Consider the following 22012-nt stretch of genomic DNA (forward strand, 5'->3'; position numbering starts at 1 on the left):
CATCCTCCACTATGCAAAGATTAATAAAGAATGAGATCATTCAGATACAATCAACACTCCATAAAATAATTGTTTGGGCCAAATTATATTAAATGCATTGTAACTGAGTGTGGTTAACTTTTACAAAAGTCTATCTTGATCTTATTCTTGGCTTAACATAGCACAATTAAAAATAAAATGGCCAAATACAAGCCAAACTGCCATTCAAAGTTGGACTAATAATAAACATCCCCCACCAAATGGTACCATAAATTCTTTTTGCTTTCACATCCTTCTAAAAAAACTTTCACATAGTGAGTCATTTATTCATTATATTTTATTTCAGGCACATGCAAATAGGATCACTAAACTTTTCATGAGACTAAAATGTTTAATCAACCTCTCCCAATAATAACAATAATTCACATTTTATATAGTGCTTTAAGGTTTCCAAAGCACTTTCCTTACAGCAACCCTTTAAGGTAGGTACTAAAATTATTATTATTCCCATTTTACAGAAAAGGGAACTAAGCCTCAGAGAGATTAAGTGACTTGCCCCCACAGGTTAAGTCACACAGAGAGTTTTACTACAAGGACACAGACTCATGGCTTATCATTCTAAGATGGGTAATTCTTTTCACCACCCTATAACGCCTCTCATTTGTCCAGAAGTAGCACCATTAAACCCTCCTTTGTAGTATCTCTCATCAGTTTCTTCTATTTCTTAAATCACAAGATTAAGAAAACAGAAATAGCCCCCCAGAGCAAAGAATCAACAAATTTAACAATCATTCAGTATCTTTTTAAGTGCAGAACACAATACTAGGCACTATGATCCTTTATTATTTCCATCAACTGCCTCCTTTGATCCCACTCAATGAAACAGAAGAAAATCAGGAAGCTGGTAACTGGGGGCATTACAAATTTCCGTGATCTAATCTCACCTGGGCCCTCCCAGTGCCAGGCACATAGTAAGTGCCTAATAAGAGGTCATTAACTGACTGAATGGCATGCTGTAAATGAAATGCTATTTGCTGAACTTAGAACCTTCACAGACACAGACTGGTATAGAAACTGAAATGGCAATAATTTTCTAAGTATTCATCAGGATTTTCAAGAGTGATGTGTATAGGTAAACAGCCACCATAGGATGTATACAGCCTCTGTAATACATAATTTATTATACATCTCTTTTATCCAACCCTTTCTCTCCACTCACATGGTCCTCATCCATTGGCCAGCACTCCTGAAATAGCCTTCTAATTGTTTCCCCGCCTAAAATCTCTCCCCTCTCCTGTACATCTCCACAAAACTGCCAAAGCACATGTCACTCCTTTGCTCAATAAACTCCACCAGCTCCCTATTACTTCTAGGATCAAATATAAACTTTTTTAAAAGCATTTAAACCCTTCACAACCTGGCACCAATCTCCATTTCCAGTCATTTTATATTACTCCCCCTTCACACATACTATGGTTGAGTCAAACTAAAGTTCTTAATGTTCCTCATACTTGACATTTTATTTCCCACCTCTAGGTGTTTGTATTAATTGTTCCCTCAGGCTTGACACCCCTTGTCTCTTCACCATCCACCTCTTAGAATCCCTAGTTTCCTTTAAAATTCAACTTAAACACCTCCAATAAAAGAAAGAGGTCTGTGCTGATCCTTCCAACTAGTAGTGCTCCTCATCAATTATACACACACACACACACACACACACACACACACACACACACACACACACACATATCTTTTTTTTTCTTTTTTGTCCTAGCACTTGGCACACAGCAGAAGCTTAATAAATGCTTATTGACTGATTAATCTGGATATGCCATGTGTAAAACTGTGTCCCTAAAAATGGATAAAACAGCTGTACCTTAATAACCTAGTGTGTGGACAGCTAAGTGGCTCTGTGGATAGAGACTGGGCCTAGAGTTTGGAAGATACACCTTCATGAGTTCAAATCCAGTCTCAGACACTTAATAGCTGTGTGACCTGGGCAAGTCACTTAACCCTGTTTGCCTCAGTTTCCTCATCTGTAAAATGAGCAGGAGAAGGAAAGAGCAAACCACTCCAGTATCTTTGGCAAGAAAACCTCAAATGGGGTCACAAAGAGTCAGACACGACTGAAATGACTAAACAACAATAAATTTGGTGTGTTTAGAAGGAAAGTGTCTGTACTATCTAGTAACAACAGCATTTCTATTTGAATCTGTACTGTATATACAGGTGTGACTACTTCTAGGCTGGGTGACTTTCAGACCTTTCCTTACCTGCCACTACATGACCCATCTACATAAGCATTCCCAAGACGCATACAAAATCAAGACCCGCCTCTGTCTTCTCCTCCACTGTAACTTTTGGCCAGTATTCCTTAGAATCCTCCACAGAGAATCTCCTAATGCCCTGGAGACCTTCCTCTGGCTCTTAACAACTTTATAAGCAAAAGGGTAACACCATGGCCGTCCTTCTGTTCTTCCTTGCTCTCCACTTATTTTTTCCCCAGTTCATATGTGTTATAGATGTTTTTTTCCCACTACTTCTTGCACATATGCTCCAAGGTTACTCAGAACCAAATCATGGATCTTTCCATTGTTCTTTGGGTTACCTGAAATTGAGACATTCTGCCATGCACGAATCCACACTTTATGCCTACAGTTATTACTGTAGACTACACAGAATATATGCTGATTTGAATGTTTTGCAGCATTAAGCTGTGCCAAAGCTCAGATCACACAGTCATAATTTATTTAGGATCATAGAATCAAGAAGGTTAGGGCTAGAAGAGAGCTTAGAGTTCATCTAGGTGGATAACCCCTACATTTTACAAGTAAGGATACTTGGACATGGACAGGATAAATTATTTGCCTAAGATCACAGTGAGTTAATGGCAAAGCCATCATTAGAATCCAGACCGCCTGACTCCTTGTATGATGTTTTTTCCACTACTCATGTACCTACCTCAATAATGTTTTGGTAGAAGCAAAACAAACATTTTTTTGAGGAAAACAACCTTGATGCTACACTACTGGTTTCCATTGTTGAAATAAAGAAAATACTGCTTTACAACTTCAGCAGAAATATAAATCAAGATACCTGCATCTTCTACTCCCTCAACTCCTCTCATTCCTTCAGGAAACAAGTATTACTGAAATGGTTGTAATACAGACCATGTTTCCAGCCCCTACTGCCATGCCTCCCCCTTAAATCTGGCTTGTATGAAACCTGAGTGCCTAGTATAATTGGCCTCTTAGTACACAGATGCTCACAGCTGCAAAGTCAGTTCCTTGGAAGTTGGTATGGAAAAGGAAAAAGGGGTTGGGGGTGGGAAACAGGTATGGTGAATCCAATGGAGTAAAAAAGTTTCTAAGCTTTGCAAATAAATGAGTGGCTGCCCCAGGAATGGAGCCAAGGAAGGGAGGACATGAAGGGCAAGTAAGAGTGATCCATCTGTGCTGGCCTTAGCCTTCTCTCTCCTCACTCGCGAAAAGCCTATAGGAATTCTGAAGCACAAGCACTTTCCAATCTCCAATAACTGACATAGAAACAGGGAGCTTTTCATTGGTCCAGGTATGGGAAAACCATTGTCTTCAGATACAGAGTAAAAAAGCAAGCTTTACATAATACATATTTACAGGTTCATGTTTAATCAATCCTCTTCCACTCTACAATGCACATGGCAATGCTTTCATTTGACATTTAAGTTCAGAATTTTTTAAAATTAAAAAAAAAATTCACAAGGAACCCAGACATCAGCCCAGGCTAGGGAGGAGTGCGGTGAGATTAGGGCTGTTTAGGAGAAGGAGGAAGTTTATAGTAGGTCTTACAGCTCAGGAATTTGCCAAACTCATAATGGAGATGGCAGAATAATTACAGCACTGCAGGTTATAAGGATGCTGTGAACGACTGCAGAGGGGACGGGGAAAAGAGAGAAAAGGTGAGGAAATGCCATCTGTTTCACCACCAGGGTACATAGTGATATAGTGAGGAGGGGTATCACCATCAGATGGAGGAAAGAACTGACAAGACATTTTTTTTCCTCCACATTAGCTATGTTGCCAAAAGGGGGGCGGGGCGGGGAGCAAGAAAAATGAAGTGAAAAAATATGCTTCAATCTGCACTCAAGACTTCATCAGTTCTTTCTAGAAGTAGATGACATTTTTCATCTCGAATCCTTTGGAATTGTTGTGGGTCATCCTACCAAGCAGAGGAGCAAGGTCTTTCACAACTGACTACTGGCTAAATAATGCTGTTTTCATGTATAATATTCTCCTAGTTCTGCTCACTTCACTTCCCATCAGCTCACATAATTCTTCCTGTGTTTTTCTCAAGCCATCCCCTTCATCATTTCTTACAGCACAATAATATTACATCACAATCAAAAATCACAACTTGCTTAGCCATTTCCCAGTTGATGGGCATCCTCTAAGGTGTCTTCACACCTTCACACAACACAATTCTTGGATGAGGTATTTATGTATATCTAGCAGCAAAACTCCTCAGTCTCCAGAATTATGTTTCTAATACGTTTTTTTTAAAGCGAGGCAACTGGGGTTAAGTGACTTGCCCAGGGTCACACAGCTAGGAAGTATTATGTGTCTAAGGCCGGATTTGAACTCAGGTCCTCCTGACTTCAGGGTCAGTGCTCTATCCACTTCGCCACCTAGCTGCCCCTTCTAATACATTTTTAAACCTTCATGTATAGTGCCATCCACCCTCAATAAGCAATGACTGATATGATTAAAAAGACTATCATTTAGACATAATCTCTTAGTACCCAACCATTCTCAGATAGTAATAGAGGCACTTTTGAAAACTTCATCAACTTCTCCAAAGCAGCTAAGAATGAGTTGTAATTAGCATATCAATTGTTTGTATGCAAACATACCTCTAAAGGCTTAAGGGTGCTTGAAAAAGTTTGTTCTCTAAATAGTTTAACACTCTTCTAACCAAAATATTGTTTGAACTACCTGCTTAGCAAACAAGTTCTTCAAAGGGACACAAAATAAACTAGCCCATTCTAAATGCTCAAAAATTCCGAATTAGCAGAAGCTACTTTAATTAAACAAAGTTCTCTCCATTTTCACTAGCAGGGCTCCCAACCTTCCAGGAAAAGCTCTTATTTTTTTATAGTTCTGCTAAAACATTCAGTTTCTTTTGACAGCCCATTTGGCCGTGTGTGCGTGTGCGTGTGTATTTCTTTAAAGGAAAAAACTCAAATTCTACTTCTAGGGCCAGATGGGCAGGCACTTTGGCAAACACAGCACATGGCCTGAAAGACACAGAATTTGACTGAGTTCTGGGCTTCTGCTCAGTCTGGCTGTCACTGAGAAGCACGTTTGACAGCCACTTAATTCTGGCTGCCAAAAATGAGTTAAAAAGAGAACACTTCATTTCTCCTTCCTTTTCCTTTTGTCTTCCGTTTTTTCTTTTCCTCTCTGTAGTACTGACAGGCTAGATCTTTTTCCACTATAAAGGTTGCATGACGATGGGAATCAGTATAAATAGGAATAGGTAAAATAAAGCTACTTTTGGAGGTTCAGCATCAACTTTCCAACACTCTATACGCCACCAACATGACATAGCTGACAGCCCAGCAGGTCAGTCATTGATCTGTCTGATTGTCCTGAATTTTAGCCTGGGACTGGAGTCCAGTGGAGATCAATATCCCTTCCTTTTGTATGGATGGGGATCAGAGACTTCTCTTCTTTTAATATGCAACTCTCAGTAACTTTCTTAGTACTGATAACCTTCGGTTCCCCACACCTTACTCACCCTTACTTTAATAAGGAAAAGAAAATGTGCCCTTCAAAATGCTAGTTACAGAGTATATACTATTTGACCCGAACAAAGTGTCTGTCATTTTTAAACTTTGGCAAAAATGACATTCTTTCTCACCAATTTCCAATTCTATTCCAGCACAGTACAATGAAAAACAGGACGTGATTTTTGAGAACCTGGGTTCAAAAAGCAATTCCACCTGTGTGACCTTGGTCAAGTCACATCACTTCTCAATTTCCTCAACTTTAAAATAATGGAGTTAGGCTAGATCAATCTCTAAAGTCCCTTTCAGCTCTAAATCTCTATGCTCTTATATCCAAGGCACATTGCTGGCAAGTTTCAAATGGATATTCTTACATTGAAAATTTACAAACATTTACAAACAGATCCATAAACAGAAATAACCCAGAGATTGCCTCTATTCCTAGTCACTTCCTAAATTCACCCCCAAATTAATTAACAAGCATTTATAAAGCATGTAACATGTACCAAGGACTATGCTTAGCACTGCTGCTACAAAGAAAAATCTAACCAAAAAAACCCAATTCCTATCCCGCAGATATTTGTATTCTGAAAGTAGGAGAGATATATAGTATCAATATCAATACATGTGTATAGATATGTTGTTGTTCTTTGTCCTTTGTTTTCAAGGAGGACCAATGACATGATATAGATACAGACATACAGAACTTCATTGAGGGGCCTAATTCCTTTACAGCCAAGTACAAATACTCAGGTTCTGCTTTCCTACTCTCTTATTCTGTTTTACTACTCTGCTTAATATCTGTAGCCATAAGGGAGGGTCCAGAACAGACATGGCTCAGATGTGGTAATATGGTTATTAAACACTAGTGTTTGTTAACAGGACAACTGCAAAAGTGAGAGAGGATAGGAAGGGGCAAATTCAAACTGATCACAAAAAGTAAGGAGTTACCAAAAAAGGAAAATCTTATCTAAACAATATAGAATTGATTTTTCACAATCTTAACATAATTGGAAACAAAATCAAACATTTAAAAAACAGTTACTAAAGCATATAAGAGAGAGGGAGGAAAATGTAACTCAATAGCTAGAAACAGAACAGATTAACACAAAGTCAGAATCTGAGAGTCTGGAGGTAGTTGCCTTTAAAAGAAAGAGCAGAGCTGACTGGGGCTGTAAACACAGCCAAAGATGAAGGCAGAGCTGAAAACAGGATAGAGCAGTCGTGCTGAAGTCAAATTGAAGCTATAGTCCAAGTCACAAGTTTCAAGAGCTGTCGGGATCTCATTAACAACCGCGTCTTTCATTTTACACATGAGAAAACCAAGGCTTTACCAAGAGAAGTGATCAACCCAATGTCAGACAGTGGTAACAAGAGGCAAAATACAAACCCAAGACTTCTGACTGCCAATTCCATGCTCTTTCCATTACAACATGGTTTGTCTTCATCAATGCTCTCTCAGTAACCTTTATAAATTGGAACAAACCACAATAAGGCAGACAACTAAAAATAAATATAAATAAAAATAAAATTACCTAAACACAAAGTGCCTACTATTATTATAGTTCAGTAACAGCAGCTGGACCATGAAAAGACTCAGACTTTTTTTTTTTATAACTATAAGATTTACTTGCAACAGAATCTTTTGGATGAGGGTTTCAACGGCAAATCCAGATTAACTGTAAATGGAGGCTGTCCACAAACTCCTTCTAGTGATTATAGGATATGGGAGGAGAGAATGCTTGATGACTATTGATGAAATGAGTTAATATATGTAAAGCGCTAGCTATTATTATTGCTACTACTAGCAGAAACTTGTGAGCATGGCTGCCAAGGCAATAAAGGTCCCAGATGGTCACAACGTTACCCTCTTGTCTTTCTTCCCCTTTCCTAGATCTAATAGCCCTCTCTGACCTCAGCTACTGTTTCAAATAATCAGTAACCTTCCCCTCTCAAGAAACTGTGTGGTCCACCTTTCCATCTCAGAAATGTAAAGACAGTGCTGGTCAGCATTTCTTTGTCAGCCTTGGTCTTCACCTGAATTAACCAGCAAAATCAAAATGCAGAGCTCTCTTTACAGTTATTTGCTATGGATATTCTTCCATAACCACAGCCTCCATTCTCAACAAAGGCACCAAGCACAGTGCTGAAAACACAGCAGAAGCTTAATAAATGTTAATGATAGAATCAGATAAGCACTGCTAAGACTTTGCCTTTGGTCTCCAAAGATCTTGTTCAAGGACAGCTCAAACTTCTGGCTCTCAAACTCCCTGAAGTTTTCTGACCCAATTTCACAAATGAAAAAAAGAGAAAAAAAAACCAACCAAGCAACCATAACTAGCATTTGTATAAGAGCTTTAAGATCTGCAAAATGCTTTGCACATATTAACTCATTTGATTCTCAAAAAAAAAAAATCCTGTGGAGATAAGTGCTATTCTTATCCCCATTTTGCACATGAGGAAACTGAGGCTGAGAGATAGTAAGTAACTTGTCCAGGGTCTGAGGAAGGATTCAAATTCAGGTCTTCTTGATTATAAGTCCAGCATTCTAAGCAATTGAAGATAGGAAAACCAAGATGATGTTGATACTGTAATACAAATATGAAAACGATTCTGAATGAAATACAGATTGGCTATCTGCCATTGCCAGACAGGATGGAGAGTTTAATAATTAATTACAGTCTTAATGATTAAGTCATTAAAAGGACATGGGTCGGTCTTGTTCCCAAAGGAAGGAGAGAACAACTGTCTTTGTTAGAGAGGAGCTTGACACTTACACAATGTAGCCCCCTGACTTATTTCTGGCTGCACCCAGATGGCAGAAGGGGTTCTCACCTTTCCCCTTCCCAGGCACAATGCCAAAACTGAAAGGGCAGGAATCCAATATCTCTGAAGGGTTTGATACAGGAAACAAAATCTGAATGGGCATGGCTTCTAGCTACCACTTCATCCTGGGCCTTTTTTATCCTCTTTTTTCTCTAAATCATTCTGTAGAAGTGAGGTAAAATATACTCCACTCTCCTACAGCCATCGCACCCCTCTACATCCCTGACCCTGGCTGCAGTGCAATGACACAGTCAGCCATTAGAGGGCAGGGGAGAGCCATGTGAGGGACACCCCCATAGAGAAGGGTACCCCTCCCATACCTGAGACCTGTTTTCTAAGATAAGAATCTTCTCATTCATTCAACATTTATTTGCTTCTAATTGCAAGATAAGTAAACGTTGTTCCTGCTCTCAAGATGCTTAAAATTTAAACAACAGATTTTGCTAGTTCCAGATCTCAGTTACCAGAGTCCACTTCAAACAGCACAAGTAATTTGTGAATTTATCCTGTCCCTCAATTTAAAACTTTCTGACTCTGTGCCACCTCTCTTCCCCAAAGGGCTAACCTTTCCAGGTTTACCTCTCAACACAGGCAGGCTACTAGTTAAATAGTTCCGGGAAATCCTATGGGAAAGAGGCTAGCGGGATCGTAACAAACCAACTCAGAAATCTTGGTCAAGGTTCTGTGGAAATAGCCCCTTATTTACTCACAGATTCGTCTTACTGAACAAGAGATCTCTCCATATGCAATATGATACATTAGAAACAGCAGTGGACTAAGAATCAGAAACCTGGACTCCGAGATCTACCTAGTGGTTTATGGAGTCCTTGAGGAAGAGACTATACGTTATTATTCCCAGCACCTGGTACAATGCAGAAGTCTAATAAATGTCTATTGAACAAAAATGAAGACTTATCTATACCTAACCTTACCTTTTACAGCAAATATTTTTCACTGTGAAACTATATGGACCTCATTCCAAAAGTAAAAGAAAGAGGAAAGGGGCTTTTATGTACAAAAAAATAAACACTCTCTTTGTAGTGACAAGCAACTGAAAACTAAAGAGGTGCCCATCAATTGAGGAAAAGCTAGACAAATTATGACATATGAATATAATGGAATACTATTGTGTGACAAGAAATAATGAAGGGGGGGGCATCTAGGTGGCACAATGGATACAACTCCGACCTTGGAGTTAGGAGGACCTGAGCTAAAATCTAACCTCAGACACTTGACACTTACTAGCTGTGTGTCCTTGAGCAAGTCACTTAACCCAACTGCCCCACCAAAAAGCAAAAAGAATAATAATAATAATGAAAGGAGTAGTTTCAGAAAAACCTGGGAAGATTTGTATGGGCTGATGTAAAGTGAAGTGAACAGAACCAGGAGAACAAATTATCAAATTATGCAATAACAACCACACTGAAAAAACAAGCAACTTTGAAAGACTTAAGAAACCTGATCATTGAAATGATCGACCACAATTCCAGGAGACCAATGAATCCTATCACTTCCCTGATGAGAAGTAATATACTCAAGACACATAATGAGACATATTTTTGGTCATGTCTAATGTGGGAATTTGATTCTGCTTCACTATGCACATTTATTGCAAGGGTTGTGCTTTTCTTTTTTCAGGGGAGCAGGAGGAGGTAGGAAAGTAACCTCTATGGAAAATAAATGTTTGTTAACTGAAAAAAAAAAGTAAAACATAGGGAACTCCATGTTCTGAGGCCTTAATCTACTTAGCTTTGGAACTCCCATCCCTGCTTACTATATGCTAGGCACTGGGCTTAGTACTACGGATACAAAGTAAGGCAAAAAAATTCTCTCTCCTCAAGAATTTATACTCTAGTAGGGGAGACAACATGCATAAAATGAATTACATAAAAGATATGTACAGAGTAGGTGATGAAAGTTGCTCTGATAGGGGAAGTTACTTGTAGCTGTGATGACCAGGAAAGGTCTCTTGGCAGAAGGGAGGATTTGAGCTGATTTCTCAAAAGAAGAGAGGGAAAATAAGGGGCACACACAGGTAAGAACTCAGAGCCTTCCAGACCCAGGAAAAGCCAGCAGAAAGACACAGCAACGACATAACAAAGAGAGCTAGACTGTGTTTAAGGAACAGCAAGAAGGCCAATGTCGTTGAATCACGTAATGCATAGAAGGAAGTAAAGTGTAAGAAGACCATAAAGGTAGGAAGGAGCCAGGTTATGAAAAGCTTTAAATGCCAAACAAGTATTTATATTTGATCCTCAAAATAACAGGGAGACACTGGAATTCATGGAGGGAGGAAGAGACTGTGACACAACTGGCCTTACAATTTAGAAAAAGCACCTTTGGCAGCTAAGTGGAGAATGAATTGGAGTAGGGAGAGACCACCAGTTAGAAGACTTTTGCAACGATCTAGGCAAAAGGTAATGATGGCAGCTTAGTGAGTAGGAAAGGATACATATAAAGGATGTTGTGAAAGTGGAAATGATAAGATTTGCAGAACAGATTGGACGTGCTGGGTGAGTGAGAATAGATAGCTGAGGATGGCACCGAGATTGAGGGCCTCAGTGACTGGCAGGCTGAACTGCTCTGATTGATGAGTCAGCACTATAAAATTCACAAAGGATTTCTCATATGCAACACACTATATTAAAAACAGCAGTGGATCAGGAAACAGATCAAAAGCAGCAAACGCATTAAGCCTATCAGATCTAGCCTGTCTCAGAAGAGACCAAACTTCACAACTCATCCATCCTTCCTCTCTATGTTCTTGCCATCCACCCTGCCACTGTCTGTTTCTTCCCTTTCCTACCTCAGCCTGTGAGAACTATAATCAAATAAACAGCACCAATGCTTCTGGAAAGGGGATAAGCATATATCAATAGACTCCCTTTTAGCTCCACTCACCATTCCTGTGACTTCAGAAAAAAAACCCCACCAAACACCACCCTTCTCTGGCCATGAGTCCCCTATGTGTTGTCTTCTCCATCAGCTCCTTCAGGTCAGGATCTATCTTGCATTTTCTTTTGTATCCCCCAAATTTATAATGATACTTGGTATATGCTACAATATACCTTTTATAGTCTGCCAGAAAATGTTTTATTGATACTGCCTTGCATTAGTCCCTTGGGAATATCATATATATACAATTTGCCTGAATAAGTACACTAGAAAGTAAATTCCTGGAAGTCACTATCTTCTGTACCTCTTCATAGAACTTTACACAATGTTGAGTATTTAATAAATGTTTATAATGGACAAACTGAAAAAACAGAGATACAGTTGCTACCTCTAACATTGGCAAATGGACTGCTCCACCTCTAAATTCCTATCCCTACTGTAGTTGGAAGCATCATTATCTTCCTTATCCCCTAAGAATGATGATTCCTTTCTGTTTTTGCTTCTATCACAGGGCTTGCTGATCTGTTTTCAGATTCTGTATCCATATTTCTTCAACTCAATTCTTTTAACTTTCTCCATGTATGCCATGCTAACCTGAGCTCTCCTCCCATCACCACCAAGAAACTACCACATTAACCTATTCCTATTCCTGGGACCACCTTGCCTTTAAACTCATCTTCCTTCATTCCTATTTCTGGCAAATCAGCTAAATACTAACTACCACACAGCATTCCCTGTGTAAACATCTGTCTCTGTCTTATAGGCTGAGTATGCACTATGACTTCTACACTGATTAGAATTTTATATTATCTTTACTCTTATTCAAAGATCCAAGTATTGACCTGGGAATGTTTTCTGTGAATAATTTTTTTTCACTATCTACAACAACTTTGGGCTTTACTGTTTTAAACCTTTTTCAAATTTTCCTGGATTAAACTAGAGCCATTATCATCTTAAAAGCTGAAAAATATGCCTCTGCCAATTAATTAGAAAGTATAACTGCATTATGCACACAGACAATAGTTCATCAAAGTTCATCACTCTTTTAAAAAAAATTTCCCAAATAATAATATCACTTTAAGAACTGCAAAGTATTTTCTGTCATTATTTCATTTCCAAAATGGAATAGAATAATTCAGAATTGCTTTCTAATGTCAAACTAAAACTGTCTAGAGGAGGAAAAAGAGAAGGAAGGAAGGAAGGATGGGAAGAGGAAAAAGTCAGAGAGGAGAAAAAAGAGACAGGAGGATGCTCTGGAGGCCAAACTTGGTGGATTTCAAAGTTCACCATAATCTCACACAGCCCTATCTATCAGAAAGGAACCCTCTGCCCCCGTTAGATCAGTCTCCTTACTTTCATTCACAAATACTGTGCTAATTTCTACTATGTTTTTGTATATGTTAATCCTCCATTCATGGAATGCTCTCAGGCCCAGTGTGCTTAGATACTCAGTCATCTTTTCTTTATCTTGACTCTAGCAATCAAGAGTTTATACCACACCTTAGCATTCGATTATATGTGGCCCTTTATTGGCTCTAATTGTTTCATTGTTCAAATCTTGCATCTGCTGCAAAATTATGTAATCTTCTTGAGGGCAGGGATCTGTCTTTTATACAATTGTGGGCTGACAGTAGAGCTTCAACAAACACAGGCCCATTGATTGACTAAATACATCAAATTGTCAGGGGTTCAAGATTCAGAGTATTACTCAAAGTTAATCCAAAAAGATACGGCCAAACCACTAGTTCACAATTAATATAAAGATATAGATCAATAAGGGAGATAATGTATACAAATGTATGGGAAAGAAAAGGTTTTACAAGTTCTGACCTGATGACTTCCATTATACATTGATGTCACATTGAAAGGCTATAGGACATAATAACAGGAGGGCTAAGCTATTAAGATAAATGGAGATTTTTCTGGGATTCATGTGACCCTAACTTTTTCTTGAAGAAGAGCTAACTTTCGTAACTCTAAGGTCTAAAAATAAGGGGTTGGGAAAAGGTATTGGGAAATGCAGACCTGGAGAAAATGCAGAGACAGAAACATTCCTTCTTGCTAGGAATTCAGGAGAATATTAGCCACTTTCAGTTAGGGCCTATGACACTTTCAAACTTAGTATCCACAGTGCCTAGAACTTGCACATAATGGACAATTAATGAATGTTTATTAGACTGAATTTGTTGCATCTCTAGGACAAAGGGTGCCTAGAGTGTCTGTAGTTACTAGGAGTTACAAGGTTTCTTAAAACCTTGACAGACACCTTGTCAAATGGACTATTTATAATGGAATTCGTGTAAATCCTTGTGCCTAACATAGTATCCTACACCTAGTATAAGTGAAATCAATTTGCTGCTGTTGACGCAGATAAAGAATGTAGCCTTGTCCTATACCCTAATACTCACCATGTCTCAGACTTCCTCACTGGAAACACACAGAATCTTTACATTTCATTCAATAATACAGGCACACATGCTATCGGAAGATTTGATAAGCATAAGGTCCCAAAGAGAGATGTTCAGTCATGTCTATATTGTCTTAAGTCACAAAGATAACTAGCATATTTATCCACAAGTATCCATTCTTCATACAACTGTGTTGTTAAACTATGACTTTCATGATTCATTTCATAGTATCTAAGGTTTGTGGTTTCTATGGCCATTCTTATTATATGTATGACGATGTTTTTGCTTAACTGAAAGTACCATCTTCACTCTAGGGAATGTAAATGAATCAATACAACTTGCTGCAGAAATACATACATATAAACACACATTTAATAAATAGCTACATTAATTAAGAGCTTTTTCCACCTATTAGGATCTTTGTGTCTTGGGAGGTTATCCCCATATTCCACAGAATTTGAATTAGCATTTCTAGGTAGAATTACAAGCAGGAAATTGATAAACACCTTTAATTCTCACTTGAGAAAATACACCAAAAGCCATACCCCTGGCCCTCCTCCTGGATTTCATGTGTATATCATAGGATCATAGATTTACAGGTAAAAGTGACCTTAGAAAAGTAATCATTTCACCGATGAGGAAAATGAGGCCCAGATAGGTTACGTTACTTGCCTAGGGTCACACAGCTAGTGAGTCTCTGAGGCAGGATTTAAACCCTATTATTTCAGATGCCAAGTCCAGCACTCTATCCAGTATGCTACATTGCTATTCCAATAGCAATTGGAGTTCAAATGCAGCTCAAAACCAAATGAAGAAACTGAAATGGATAGGAGAAACTGACCAAATCTCCTCTTTTTAAACTCCTCAAATTCAATAGGGTCCTCATTCTAATTGCTATTTTGACTAGCTCTACTTTAAATGGACAAGTTAAGCTCCCAAAAACACAGGCCTTACTCAAAAACCTTCAGTATTTCCCTATTGCCTCTAGGACAAACTACAGACTCCTCCAGCTTTCTGTAATTGAGCTCCAATCTGTCTTTCCAGCCTTGTTTCTCTAGATCCTCTCACATACTTTATATTTCAACCAAACTGGACTACTAGCAGTTGCCTGATTTTGCTCTTGAGACCTCACCTCCCTGCATTTGTGCTAGTCTTCTTTCTTTCTCTCCTTCTCCTTCTTCTTTATGTCTCTCTCAAATGTCCTTCCACATCTAACTCTCTTGAAATTCTCTTCCTTCAAGGTCTGAATGATGTGCCTGCCTTCTCTTCGATGAAGCCTTCCCTTCTCATATAAAAGTGATCTTTCTGCTCTCAAATTTTCTTTTCTTTCTTAATTTTTTTTTGAGGCAATCGGGGTTAAGTGACTTGCCTAGGATTATATAACAGTATGTGTGTGTATGTATATACATACACACATGTAACAGTTATATCTATGTCTATATCGATACCTATATGAAAATAAAATAAGTATGTGAGACCACATTTGAACTCAGATCCTCCTGACTTCAAGGTCAGTGCTCTATCCACTGCACCACATAGCTGCCCCTGCTCTCAAAATTTCTTAGAGCACTGTGCCCAGCTGGATCTTTACTCCCTACCACACTCTACCTCGCATTAGACTTATTATGTGTACCCCTCTCCACCTAAAAAGACAGTCAGACAAGAGACTCCCTGTAAGCAGGGATCATGTCATTTTTCATCTTTGTGTCTTCACTTTCTAGCAGAGTACCTTATACATAGTAGGTGCTTAACAAACATTGTTGGACTGAACTGAACTAGACCGAATTAACAGAATGAGCTAATTGATGTTAGTTATATGATGGTATTATTACAGATAGAGATTAAAGTACAGAGAGGAGAAAACAACAGATCAAGTACCTGCCCAGGCCACTGCAACAAAGAGCTTACAGAGAATGAAAGCACAAAAGCAGAAGCCCACAGCATGTGCTTTCATTGTGACTGAGCACCAGTAATCACTGTCCGATGATAGGAGACTGGAACATCAGTCCCCAAACCAAGGAAAATCGCTCAAGCGATGCTTCGTGTCAACAAGGCTGCTGATGAGAGAGTGAAAGAAAAGGCATTCTATTTTGAATGTGTTCTGCCTGAGTCTGGGGATGACACAGCAGTGTGGAAAAGAATGAAAACTCAAGTGATTGTATGCTGATCAAACCACTCACTGAAGAGTTAAGAAATCTGAGCAGGCAAGCCCACTGAAATATTAGTTTACTCTTTTTACACTGATCCAGAATCTACTAGAAGCATTAACTGACAGTGGTAGGCATCAGCCAACACAATTCACGTATCTGTAATTTTTTAAAAAGTGAAATCCAAAAATGACACAGGGTAGATTAAATGTCATTCTCTTGAAGTGAAATCTGGGTGCCTTTTCACTTACAGAACAACACGTATTTAATGAATCTTTCCAGATAGGGTTCTATTGCTGTATTTTCTGTATTTTTTTTTCCTTTCCCCTACACAAACTTGACCTGCCTATCCAAATCTATCGGTTCAAGCCCAACCTCATCTAATAAGCCTTCTATGGTGGCTATATTACGTGTACCACTCATATCGACATTTAACACCATTCACTGTTAAATAAACTGCCTATACAGTAGAGAGGCAGCACAGTGTGGAATATAGTAGTGCTAAGTCAGAAACATCATAGAGGCTGGAAGCTCAGTTCTGACAACTAATATATAATGGCTATGTGGACCCTGGACAAGTCGCTCAATGTCTCAGTACCCCCAAAGGCCACTGTACTATAAATACCATGACTTGCACAGCATTCACTGATCTGCACAAGTAGAGTTTCCTCATTAGAACTTAATGACATTTCAAGTCCACTCCTCTCCAACCCCTCTTTGAAAAAATCCTTTTCTAATGTTTAGCTCTTACTTTCTCCAACTCATACGGTCTCAGAGAGCAGGCAGCATGGTGTACTACGAGAACAGTTGGGATTTGGCATTAAAGGACCTGGTTTCACAATTCGGTTCAGCCTCTTATAATCTGTAAAATAAGGGGCTGGGGTCAGACTTGATGTTTTTTATGTTCCTTTCCAACTCTAAATCTATGATCCTTAAATGACTAGGCTATTATGAGAGCTCAGAGGACCATCAACAAGCAGGAAGGCAGAGTTATTTTATGTATCAAAAGGACAGGGGGGAAAAGTATTTCTACTGAAACTTCATCATCAGAAATATTAATTTGAAATTAGGGACCTGACTATTAGTTTTATAATGTGTCATTAATGCATTAAAACTTTTGATTTTGCTATTCCATATCTATTGAGTCTTTCTTTCTTTCTTCTTTCTTTCTTTCTTTCTTCTTTCTTTCTGTCTGTCTGTCTGTCTGTCTTTCTTTCTTTTTTCTTTCTTTCTCAATATCTGTTCACAGAAAACTATGCCAGGTTCACTGCAACTCATTTATGCATTTTCTAAAGCACTCAAATAACGTAGGTATACCATGGATTCACTTCTGCTCTCAGATTACAGTGCTGTTTGAAAATTACATATCCTTTCACAAAATGTCATATTTTGTTTATGTGTACCTTGCACTCTACAAATTATATTTGAATTTAATTTCGTCTGCCAAGTAAATAAATAAACCAAATACACAGAAGAATCAACACAGGTTTCCTCATCAAAATGACATATGTTAAAGGCAAAAAAGCATGGTCTAGTTTTTCTCCCAAGAGAACAGATAAGAAAATGTGTCATTTGCCATAAAGTTTTACAGGTCTGAATATGTATGTTCATGCTTTCTAGCTTTGCTTGCCCCTCATTAATTCAATTCAGTAACCATTCAAATAGGCAGCTAGGTGGCACAGTGGATAGAGAGAGGGACCTGAAGTCAGGAAGACTGAGTTCAAATCCAGCCTCAGACACTTACTAGCTGTGTGACTTGGACAAACAGCATAACCTGTCTGCCTCTGTTTCTCATCTGTAATATGAACTGGACAAGGAAATGGCAAACCTCTCCAGCATCTTTGCCAAGAAACCCCAAAAGCAATAATGAAGAGTCAGACACAAAAGAAAACAAATAAACAACAATAACCATTTAAATACCTACTCATGAAAGGTACAATAATTCTCACATGTAAACACCACACCTGACCATGTCACAGCCTCAATCTGAGGAATTCAGCTATATATTAAAAGTTCCTTTTGCTGACTCTTTGAGGGAGACAAACTGACAACATAGAAATAAAAGACAAAACTGTTGGCTCAGCATCTTCTCCAATGTAGCTATTATGGTACAAGCTCTTAGTATGATGGCCATCATTTACTAACACCTTTCATTCAATTACTGAGTGTGTATTGCATGCTAGGCCCTGGTGGCAATAAAGGTGAAAAAGATGGTCTCTTCTCCAAAAAAGACTTATAATTTTGGATGAGAAATAAAAATAATTCAGAGCATGATGATGATGATGATGGCTAGCACCTTAAGGTTTGTAAAGTGCTTTAAAAATACTATCTCATTTTATCCTCACAATAATCCTCAGTGGTAGATGCTATTATTTCCCTACTTTACAGCAAACACTGGCTAAGTGACTTGGTCAAGGTCACATAGCTAGTAAATGTCTAAGGAATTATTTGAACTCAGGCCTTCCTGACACTAAGTCCGGTACTCTATCCACTGTGTCATCTAACTCAACACTATAATCACCTAACTATAACCCAAAAGTTGTATGAGATAAATGCCATGAAGTACTACATGAATTCAGAGAAGGAATAGAATAGATGAAGAGCTAGATGTACCGTGATATAAATAATGAACCAAATTTAATCATTTTCACTGAACCCTTCTCCTCAATGCCCTCACCTTTCCTTTTTTAATCACTGTTATCTTTCCCTTACTCTGCTTACCATTTTTATGACTGCTTTTTTCTGCTTAAAGGATGCTCATTCATAAAACACAAATAACATTGATACAGCCTATGACATATGTGTAATGCTGTCTCTCCCAATGGAATACAAGATCCCTGAAGACAGGGAGTGTGTCATCTTTATGTCTGCATCCTCAAAATTCAGCACAGTGCCTGGGACACAGTAGGTGCCTAATAAATGCTTGCTGATTGGATGATTAATTATAAAGTCTCTCAAAGGCAAGAACTGAATGCATACTCATTTTTTTCTATTTCTTCATCCTTTCCAACAAAGTGAGTATATAATAAATATGTTTCTTACTGAGGAAGTATGTTTTTTATTTTGGACAGAATCTGTGATTACATCAGTGTAAAGAGTTGTCAGGCAATGAGGTCAAATGCCATTCCCTGGGTCACACAGCCTGTATGTGTCAGAGATGGTACTTGAACCTAATTCCTCCTGATTCCAAGGCCATTATTGCTGCAGGATATCATACTCTGGAAATTCAACTGAACAAACATTTATTGTGCTAACTATTGGTGATATAGAAACAAACAAAACAAAATGAAGTCCCTGCCCTCAAAATGCACTAGTCAACTGATTGAAATATGGGGATACGTGGTGGGGCACAGGATGTGGGACACACACACACACACACACAAGCAAAAAAAAACACACACACAGGAAATTGATCTAAGGAGCTTTTAGGGGCTATCATTTTGTTCCCCAGAGAATTTTTCAGGCAGCATGCATGACTTGTGTGTATCCTTCACCTAACAGAACTAAACAGATATAGAGTGTGTCTTTCCTCTGTAGGTTGATGGGACAAGACAAGGTCCTTCTGAAAGCTTTTAACAACTGACCAGTCATACAAACAAGTACCAAAAAATGACTTTGTGTTTTTCAATGAGAAAACCCTCCTCAATGAAGGGATAACACTGGTAAAGACTCACTCTATTCACACAGCATAAACTACCCCATTAGGTACATAGAACCATGGACTCACTGTTAAAAATCGTAAGGGCCCTCAGAGAGTAACTTGTCCAATGCTCTCATTTCACACATGAGGAAACTGGATAACCGAGCAGTTACTCAAAAGCTGACATAACCACTAGCTCAGGTTACCCAGGAAGTAAGCAACAAGTAAAAACATCTAGAAAAGTTTCCATGATAATGGAAGAACCAAAGTCAGGCAGGAAAGAAATGTTATTTTTTTTAGCTTTTCACAAGTCAAGCCCAATGAAAGGACAAAAAGTCATAACACACAAGAATTCACACTTGTATACAATGAAGATATCTGGCTTTTCCCTTTTTCTTCCCTTTTCATCCCGACAAGAAACCAGTGAACTGTTCCTTACCTGATCACAAATCAGTTCCCATTTCTTCTCGTTGTCATATTGGCGAAGCAGTCTGGCTTTGTCAGGAGGTAGGTTCATTGCATTCTGTAAAGAAAGGGAAAACATGCTTCAGATACCACAACAGACTAAAAGGTCAGAAGTGCAGAACAAAATAACACGATTGCGGTTGTTTAATTTTTTTCCCTTTGAATTCCTGGCAACTGAGTTTGCCCAAAGCATACTCTCCCCCACGAGGAGCCATTTAAACATCAAGTGGCCTCAAATGGAGACAAATCCCAAAATTCCTCATTAGAACATTTGAGGAGTATTGGCTTGAAGAAAGAGCCAGATGTTTCATACAATGGAAATGAAAAGCTCCTTCTTTTAAAGGGTCAGCTTTGCCACTGGGCAGTAGAATGTCACCCCCTGTTGTGCTAATGGTACCATTCCGGTCTTCTGTGAACATGACATTGCCTCACAGAAAGTAATTAGCAAAACAGAGCCTTCAGTAAGCAACAGCAATAAAAAATTAACTAACATGTAAGAAGAAACATAAGAAAAAAAATGATACTAAGAAAATTATTTAAAATATATTGTTTCCCACATAAATGAAACTTTGGTATTAAATAAAATATATGGGCTGGTCATAAAGAGAGAGCAAGAGATAACTGAAGGGCAACACCCAATTGATGGATAGGCTCTACTGAAATTCACACAACTTCAAGAAAATGAAAGGAAAGTCCTCAGTATGTTGGGTGGACCCCTGTGATAGATCTGTGGGAGGACATAGATAAGAGTTTCCCCCAACATTCAGATCTTTTTTTTTTTTTTGGTGAGGCAGTTGGGTTAGAGTGACTTGCCTAGGGTCTGAGGCCAGATCTGAACTTAGGTGCTCTTGCCTCCTGGGCTGGTGCTCTATCTACTGTGCCACCTACCTGCCTACCTGCCCCAGATTGATTTTTGTCTAATGGAAGTGACAGATTTCCAAAGATCCCTTCATAATCTCTCACATATTTTCAAAATAGCCAGATCATACTGGAACTGCAGACTCTGGCCAAATATAGAAAAGTTCCTTTGCTTGGTCTTTCTGGGCCTTAGTTCTCTCATCTGTAAAATGGGGATGAACTCAATAGGCCCTAAGACTCTTTCTAGCTCCAGATCAGGGGTTCTTATCCTAGGGTCCATGAACTGATTTTTTTAAAAAATGCTAACTATATTTCAACAGAATTGTTTTCCTCTGTAATCTTATGTATTTTATTTATACATTTAAAAACATTATTCCAGGGGCAGCTACGTGGCACAGGGGATAGAGGTCTGGCCTTGGAATCAGGAGGACCTGAGTTCAAATCTGGCTTCAGACATTCGACACTTACTAGCTGTGTCACCCTGAGCAAGTCACTTAACCTCGATTGCCTCACCCTCCCCCAAAAAAGTAAGGAGAGACAGAAACAGAAAACAAAAGCAAACAAATAAATAAATTAAAACATTATTCCAAACTGCCAAAAGGGTCCATGACACACACAAAAAGCGTTAAAAACTCCTGCTCTAGACACTATGAACATAATAAACGGTCAAACTTTACAAGATTCTATACTCTGACCAACTGAGCCAAGTGACCATCAATTGGATGTCTGGGTTGTACTCCTCTTTTTGGGACCATTTAACTCTTAACTACACACACACCCCCTCCCCATTTTTCCTTCTCTGGGCTTTCACATTCCTTAATCTCCATCTCCCCTCTCAATCATTATCACTTTAATCTTCCTACTGCAGAGTCCCTCATGATAATCTTCTTCTCTGATCAGAAGCCTTCAATAATTCTTACTGTCTATAGAATAAGGTCTGAACTGCTCAGGCAAGCATTCAGGGCTTTCTACAAGCAGGCTTCCGTTCATCTTTCCAACCTCATTACCTGCTACTTTACCATTATATATC

At 38.7% G+C, this 22012-nt stretch overlaps 1 protein-coding gene across 1 annotated transcript in view; it reads right to left on the minus strand.

The window, feature by feature from the left end:
• Window positions 1-22012, minus strand: part of FMNL2 (formin like 2) — a 378592-nt gene that overhangs the window by 134319 nt on the left and 222261 nt on the right. The window contains 1 exon segment of the mRNA XM_020970317.2: window positions 20099-20182. Coding sequence (XP_020825976.1) covers window positions 20099-20182 — 84 coding nt within the window.

Source organism: Phascolarctos cinereus, unplaced genomic scaffold (genome assembly GCF_003287225.1).
Source record: "Phascolarctos cinereus isolate Bilbo 61053 unplaced genomic scaffold, phaCin_HiC Scaffold_726;HRSCAF=1367, whole genome shotgun sequence".
NCBI lineage: Eukaryota > Metazoa > Chordata > Mammalia > Diprotodontia > Phascolarctidae > Phascolarctos > Phascolarctos cinereus.